This window comes from Megalobrama amblycephala, linkage group LG24, assembly GCF_018812025.1.
Source record: "Megalobrama amblycephala isolate DHTTF-2021 linkage group LG24, ASM1881202v1, whole genome shotgun sequence".
Classification (NCBI taxonomy): domain Eukaryota; kingdom Metazoa; phylum Chordata; class Actinopteri; order Cypriniformes; family Xenocyprididae; genus Megalobrama; species Megalobrama amblycephala.
This window is the reverse complement of record NC_063067.1, coordinates 5,121,607-5,129,611: the sequence shown is the minus strand read 5'-3', so window position 1 is coordinate 5,129,611 and position 8,005 is coordinate 5,121,607. Positions and strand designations below refer to the sequence as shown.

The window sequence follows — 8,005 nt, the reverse complement described above, 5'->3', positions numbered from 1 at the left end:
GTATCGAACCGTTCGGTACGAGGCTTTCGGTTCGGTACGCGGTACGCATTATGTACCGAACGGTTCGTTGGACTAATTAATTACATTTGGAAAATAAAAAAGTGTGTGAAATATAATGTTATGCGTACAACAAGGTAGCCCAATAACCCAAACGACATAACAGGCAACGCCCCTGACACCCCCGAAGAAAAAAAACATTGGCTGTTTCCAGGGCTGGACTGGGACAAAAAAATGGCCCTGGCATTTTTGCTCAGACCGGCCCACCACAATCGGTCGGACACCACCCACCAGAGTATTACAATTAATTGGTAGAGTTATTAAAAATACACTTAGTAAGAGTAGGATTTCTAGATGGACAATGTGCTCCATGATATAAAAGCTAGTTAACCCTTAGAACGTGGATGTAGAATACTGATAATTCTATAAAGATTTTTTTTTATTTTATTTTTTTTCAATGAAACAGACAGCAGAAAAACTATAATTTACAATACAAATATACTTTGTTTTAAAGAGCACAAACCCCTGTTTAAGTGTCAAACATTTACCTCTCATTGTTTAGATACTCCCCATTAAAAACAATGAAAAAGAAAACTATACTACCAAGTTACTCACAAAAAACGTCCTAATAAAATGATATTCATGTTATTCACTTGCCATAAACAACCAAGTGTTCATACCAGAGTAATAGGGTACAAGAGCTACAAAACATAACTTTTTATAGCTGAAAAGTGAGATCTAGTAGACCATCATCACGACTAACAGCTATAAATAGACACCTATAGTCTCGTTGTGAAATAAACACATCATCAGTAATATTACATTATAATAATAACCTGAATTTTTTATTTTTTTTTGAAAAATCAAATTGCATCATTTCAGGTTTTTCTATGAGAAGGGCCGTTACTGCATAAGTGAACTCTGATAGCTACAAGGGCACTGCTAACTACAAAAAACAGTGCAAAATAACTTTTGCTGTGCTATTTGACTTTAGCTGACCAGTGCAGTAGGTGACAGTCTGACTTTATAATAACGACGACGATTATGTTGTCTTATAATATTCATTCATTTAAACATCATCATCGTCGTCGTCGCATCATGAGTCCCTCGCTGTTAATCATGTAACTACCCTGCTTACCGTTTCTATTATACTCTCCTGCTTACTCTGTCCCTCATTGGCTTCACTGTCAGACACCTGCTGCTCCTCTGCCTTACAGGTGTCTCCTCCATGTTCTTCTATGTTCACCTGTTTTTGCACGTCAGGTACTGTAGGTTTGGAAACTGAAGCTACAGTAACCGCACTAAACATGCCAGTAATTTTTGCACGTTGAGGCATCAACCTCTAAAATTTTTTGCCCGCAACTTCTCCGCACCCCCCTTGCACTTGCGCTTTTGTTTCTCCATCCTCCTAATCCACAGATGTTCTGGCGAAACAGAGGGGACGGGGTGGAGTCTGTTAAGAGATGTGATTGGGCCAGCCCAGTGTCAGTATGGAAAATGAACCAATGGGCCGCTGTCCCTGCTTTATGGGCCGGTCGTTGGCCAATTTTATGTTTATTAAAAAAAATCAAATCATATAGCGGCCCCGCCCTCAAGTGCGTCGGCCCACCGGGCATTTGCCCGGTATGCCAGATTACCAGTCCAGGCCTGGCTGTTTCTCAATATGCGTTCTTCAGCGATCTTGCGTCCTTGTGTTCTTGCTCTACGTCATCATCAACCGTCGAAGTTCGTTCCATTACTCAAGAACGCAAGAACAGAGGACGCATGAAAGTACCCGGATGTGTTCTTGATATCGAGGATGCATCGAATGCAAACTTGAGAGAATCGAACCGTTAAAAATCCCAGAAGACGCTGCGGCGGTCGACGTACGGAACCCTGTAAGCTTTAAAGTTCTCGTGAGATTCCAGCTAACGTTACAAGCTCGCAAATACGTGACGGCTCGTGAAAGTAAACCGTTTGTTTTGCTTAATTTTAATAAAGTGATAAACTGAAGAAAGCCTGCAGTATTTTTATTGGCATATAAAAAATAATCTTAACATTGACAAAGCATAGGTAACACAATGCTACTCATTTTCATAAATACACGCGTTGAAATAAAAACATATACAATTATATGAAAACAATGTCTATAATAATATGAAAGAAATCTTTTAATATGTTATGACATTTGTTTGTGATGTTATGTTGTATTTATTGTGCATGAGCCACTTATAAGATGCTGAGACGGTCAGTTGAGCAGCAAGATCGCAGCACATCTCAAATAATGCCTCGCGTCCGAGTTCGTTCTTTCAAGGTCGCCTGGCAAGACCGGACTCCACGAGAACGCAAGTCCGTTCTCTGCGTTCTTGGAATTGAGAAACTATGGAACGCGATCGGGGCCAAATGTCTTTAAACGAAACGCGTGACTTTTGACCGTGTCAACACGCACTGTTTGTTCGCGTTAACGCGGCAATTTTTTACGTGTTTCTTTTTGACGTGTCAACATGCACATTCTGGTCGTGTTAAGGCGTCAGTTGTCGTCGCGTTACTTTAGTGCATGTAAAGACGCACAGTTTTATCATGTTAAGACGACAAATTTGAACGTGTTTCTTAACGCGCACATTCTGTACATGTCGAAGTGTAATATATATATATAATTTTTTTTTTTTTTTTTTTAAAGCAGACTTACCTTTATATGTAGCCTAGGCTACATACATATTAATATAAAATATTAATTAATTGAGGGCTTGAGACGAAGAACCATATAAGTCCATATTTTCAATTTTTGAATAATACATTTTTTTTTAATTTGGACTCTGAATATTATATTACTTTTTTTTTTTTTACTTGAAGATAGACAACAAAAGCTTCCCAATTCTAATGAGATAGGATTTTTTAGTATCAATCTTAAAAATAAAAAGTTAGAGTAATTTACATTTCTGGTATGTGGAAGAACAGTATATGTCCAGTTAATGTGGAATAACAGTATAAGTCCAATTAATCATATCAATTTAAACCACTGGAGATTTGATTCCTTTATCTTAGTTTTAATACAGTAACAGAACCTTAAAGAAAATATTAAGCATTTCTTTCTTTCAATTTCTTTTATTTTTTGCCAACGTAAATCACAGAACAAAAACGCGGACAATACGGTACGAACAATGAACAATACATAGGCCTACTTATAGTACAGAAAATAAACGTCAGTACAAACAAACCGTACATACTTACAATAAACAATACATACAAACAATAAACAGTAATAATGGTAAACAATACATATTTACAATACAGACATACATCATCTTCATTCCATGCTGGTTCCATATGCTAGTTTACCATATACGTCTTCCTTTTTTTGGTTCTAAATAAAATAAAATAAATACCTATATATTCCTATTATACAACATAAGATAAGGCATACAAGATAAGCTACAACTACTTTTATGATTAATTTCACACAATATACACAATATATCCCACCTTACCCTGCACATGACCTACACATACCAGGCTACTCTTCACATTCTAATGTCCCATAAAATGCTTGGGCCTCCGCTGGCATGTAGGCTAGCATTTTCATAAGGTCACGGTGCTTCTCCTTCTTGATGGGCAGAGGGTCCTCGTAAGCACGAGCATACGTGGTGGAGAACAAGGGAGCTGGAGGTGGTTGATTCTTCCTCTGTTTGGTGATCAGCCAATGCTTCCATCCCTCGTAGAGGCTGTGGCTCCCTTTTGTGTGGACACACCATGGATCAGTAGCTGAAATCATGATTCAACAAGAAATTCAATAAAGATTGTTCCTTCACGCACATATCCCCAACACTGTTAATCTCAGAAAACCAGTTTAGTTTTAGTCTAGTTCTTTAGTTCTTTAGTTTTTTACCTGTCACTTTCAACCACATCATGGATGTGATTAGGAAGCCAGGTGGATGCTTTAATGTTGCATCAGGGAGCTGCCTGAAGTCCGCACATTTCATCTCAATTACTTTAAATGGATGCAGCTGCCTGGCTCCACGGATCATCTCGGCGACATCGCTGGGGGTGTGGAGTGTGGACACCTTACGCCTCTTGTCCAGCGTGGCAAATGAACGGTCACAGGGAAGGAAGGAGTGACCAGACACCATGAACTTCTGCTCTATCTGACTGAAGTACCCTCTAGATACGAGTAGGGCCATGAGGTTTAGGACTCGCCAGTTGTTGTTCTGCCCACAGCATCGGTCACTATAGATGATGAGCTTCCGTTCCTTTGCCTGGACTAGGGGAGCGAAAGATGTTTCTGCCCACTTCAAAAGACAGCTTGCCACCTCGATGGAACCTCTGTGAGCGATGCCCTCATGCCAGAGGCACATTGTAGGAGGTTTGTCAGTGCCCATCTCCTGGATACAGAGGTTGTAGTTGGCCAGCTGCCGTTGATAGTACACGTTGGAGTGTGTCAGGTTTGGCGTGAACACTACCCCCTGCATGTCGATACAAATGACATGGCAGTCATCATTGGCTTTGGCCCACTCTGTGTCAGCCTGCAACTGGGTGTACGCTTTTTCGGCTTTCCGGTGGTGAAGCTCACTCTCGGCTGTGATCTTCAACCTTTCTCCATCTGTTGTAGCAGCTACTAATTTAAAGAACAGGGCGTCACATTTTGCACAAGTATCACTTCTTGGCTGCCCAAAACTGAGGTTTTGCTGCTTGAAGATGTCCCTATAGAGCCAGAACTTTGCAGTGGATGCTGGATTGTTTTCCTTGTACAGGCGGAACATGCGGAGCAGGTTTAAATCAGGGCTCAGGTACTCCCTCTCCACATCTCCCTTCATCCGTGAGTAGTGGTTCGGTTGGCGTGGGAAGCTCAGGATGTGCTCTCTTATCCCCTCTCTCACTGCAGGATGAATGCTATGAGGCCTAAAAAATAAACAACACAACTCATGAACAAGGGAAATATAATAAACTATGCTGGTCTGTTTTGCACAATTGCATTGTTTCTGTGACAATAAAATTTAATATAATTGTAAACTTTTCTCTAAACTATAGGATTTTGTTTTTCACAAACAATCATTAAAGGGATACTTCAGGATTTAGCATTAAGCTTTGTATTAGTAGAAAACCAGTAGTATTTTCGAATTACCATGCTTTCCTCCCTCATATCCCCCTGAGATGAGAGATTTATGTATTTTTTGTCTGGAAAAAATCCTCCGATGACGCAAAAATCGTCATTGTTTACATGCACACCTGTTGTTTCAATCTAACTGAATTCATTCTGATTGGTGAATCTGAATGTAGTGTTTACATGAACGCTAAACATGTGATCGATTGATGTGTGCGTTTTAGCATTGCTAAGAAAATTCCCGCTCCTCCGTGAGAGATACGAGGCCGGTGCGTCTCACAGGTGTCGCTCATCAGTAATCACGCCACCGGCCTCGCGCCGTTCTCCAGCGGCCCTCAGTCTCGTCCTGCTCGCCACAGTAAACACAATGAATGGCAACTGTAGAACGCAAAAGCCGAATCCCGGACATTTTGGCCGATCTCGAAATCCCGGGATCATACATTACATTTGCATAGCACTTTACCTCTGATATCGATCTCAAAGTGCAAAAATATGTTTCCTGACTGGGCAACAACAGTGAGCTGAATCCTAACCATTACAGTTTGTGCATGCTGGCGTTATAGACCTTATTTACCAGAGAAACATGCGCGCCGCCATCTTTAGAATATTGTCTTTGAACTTCCGTTTTTGTGGTAGCCCTGTTTATTTCTATGGCATTCGCTGTTGAAGAATAATTAGTTGGTGAAGTGAATTTACCTGTTGTAGAGTTAATGAAAGTTATCATGAGCATTGTTATGTTTAAAGCAGATGTCTAAACAAATGTCAGTAGACCTGGAAGATTTTAAATGAGCAGTTCATTCATAAATACGTAAGATCACTGTGGAAATACAAACCGGAAGTCAAAAGACAACGAGCGCAGCGCTGAAAAGGGGCGGGGCTACATAAGGTCTATAGGGTGGCAAGGCACCCGACGCCCTATAATGCCAGCGTCCAGTGCACCATTAGATCAGGGAATGTTGTAGGGCAACTGATGCTGACATTGGTGCAGCTTTAAAAACTAACAGGACGAGAGCATGAGGTCCTTCAAGATTTTTTTTTTTTTTTTACCTGTTCTTATGTTTTCCTCTGAAGTCCTCTAATGGAGACCTGACTACCTGCTCTGTTCCCTCAGACTGACTGCCTAACTTTTCTTGAATAACCTATTCAAAGATAAGTAACTTTAAATAAATATGTTATGGACAATGTATCTAATTAAAATCATGCATGTAATAAAAAGTTAACAAACGGAAAAAGCTAGGCTGTATAAAACTTGCCTGTAGGCGACTGTTGGTCAGTTGAAAGACTGACATAAATGTGAGCTTACAAACAGCAAGTCTTTGGCCTCCTTGTTGCACATGGTACTTGAAGGTGTACTTCCTCTTAGTATTCTCAGTGTCGGGCCCACGTGGTCGTCTGCGACTCACCTTGTGCTAGAAGTAAAAAGACATATTGGGATGATCAGTGATCAGGTACATGTGCAGTCTTAGTGAATTGAAGGTATACAGTAGTATTCAATTCACTGGTTATTTCATGGGCCTACATTGTAATGCATTGCATACTGTTGACATGATATGGTCATGAATTGCTTAAGTTAGCATACCTGCTCCAAACCAGAGAGAATGATAGCCTGCTGCCTCTCATAAGAGACAGCATAAAACTCTGTGAAGAGCTGGAGTTTTCTTTGGTCTGTTAGGCTTGAACACTGCCTGGGACATGTCTCCTTGCACGCCTTTCCCTTAACAGAAACAAAGTCACATTAGCGTTTTTGTTTTTTTGAGCTATAAAACACTAGAGCTATTAGCAGCTATTAAGGTTACTAGCTAGAATATATAACAGCTTACACAATCAATGCATTTTTTTTTATTATTACCTTTTTTAATTTATTTTTATTATTTATTAAATAACAAGTAACAAACATAGCATAGCATACAATATTACAAAAACAAAGTGTTGCATTAAATGGTAACAGGGATCCAAAAATTATATCAAAATATTTTAAACACGTCAATGACTTTTTTTTTTCTTTCTTTTTTTTTTTTTTTTTTTTACCAATTTCAGTGAAGACATAAAGCAATCAAATTCTACTCTAAACATCTTAAAGATTGGGGATGAATTTACATATGTTTGTTTATGTATATAAAATTCTGCCAGCAGTGCTTATAACACAATCAATGAATGGTAAAAAAAAACAAAAAACATTCAAGCCTAACATTAGATGCAGCTGGGCTGGTGTTAGAGACGCACCTAAAGCGTTTCGATTCATTTCTCCGTGGTTATAAGGAGTAGAGACATGTTTAAAACGTCCCCTGAATCCTAATTTTCTCAGCTTTCATATCGACCCATTCATGACTTGAACCTTTAAACAGAGTGAGCTATATGAATGAACTGTAGTAGACGACGCCCAGTAGCCTACACGCCCCTCTGACTGTAACCGCTAACTTTATGTAGATACTTTGTATACGGTTTTTCACTCACCTCTTTTGGTGGACTTTTTCCTCGTTTTTGCTCTCCTCTCCGGTTCACATATGGTTTCCCAGCATCCCTCAAAGACTTCCTTGCTCTGTCCTTCCATTCATTCATGTTCGCTCTCCTTTTTTTGCCGACGTTTTGTCTATTAATGTCCGCAGCGGACATGAAAGCAACCGGCGTCTCCATTTTTCGTTAGTGGACATAAACGGTTTTTTCCGCGTGAGACTATTTTAAAATTTTAAATTCAGAGTTTTGGTCGCGCGAACACCCCCCAAAGTGATTCTGTATACAAAGTGGCACACATACATTGAAGTCACATGGTTATCTCAATTTTTGTTTTTTTGGACTTATACGGTTGTTCGTCGCATGATCACTGTGCTAGCGTAAAGTAGCCTTATGTTACAATGTATATTAAGTAGGCTAAATTCTCAATATTATACAATTATTATAATTTATCTATATGGGTTATTGTTTGTTTTTTAA

The 8,005-nt window shown here is 39.6% G+C and overlaps 2 protein-coding genes across 3 annotated transcripts; both read right to left on the bottom strand.

The window, feature by feature from the left end:
* Positions 1 to 2,792: 2,792 nt before the first annotated feature.
* On the bottom strand, positions 2,793 to 6,264 carry LOC125260671. 2 transcript variants are annotated; one of them, XM_048179150.1, is made up of 3 exons: positions 6,122 to 6,264; positions 3,863 to 4,872; positions 2,793 to 3,738 (listed from the first exon to the last, which is right to left on the bottom strand). In XM_048179150.1, exons 2-3 carry the CDS (start codon positions 4,785 to 4,787, stop codon positions 3,491 to 3,493), a joined length of 1,173 nt encoding a protein of 390 aa, XP_048035107.1. In that variant the 5' UTR covers positions 4,788 to 4,872; positions 6,122 to 6,264; the 3' UTR covers positions 2,793 to 3,490. The 2 variants fall into 2 exon arrangements, with proteins under 2 accessions (XP_048035107.1, XP_048035108.1); XM_048179151.1 differs by lacking the exon at positions 6,122 to 6,264 and having other exon boundaries at positions 3,863 to 5,176.
* On the bottom strand, positions 5,351 to 7,729 carry LOC125260703. Its single transcript, XM_048179190.1, has 5 exons — positions 7,529 to 7,729; positions 6,654 to 6,788; positions 6,328 to 6,483; positions 6,122 to 6,213; positions 5,351 to 5,420 (listed from the first exon to the last, which is right to left on the bottom strand). The coding sequence occupies exons 1-5, from the start codon at positions 7,706 to 7,708 to the stop codon at positions 5,351 to 5,353; spliced, it is 633 nt and encodes a 210-aa protein (XP_048035147.1). The 5' UTR covers positions 7,709 to 7,729.
* Positions 7,730 to 8,005: the final 276 nt, after the last annotated feature.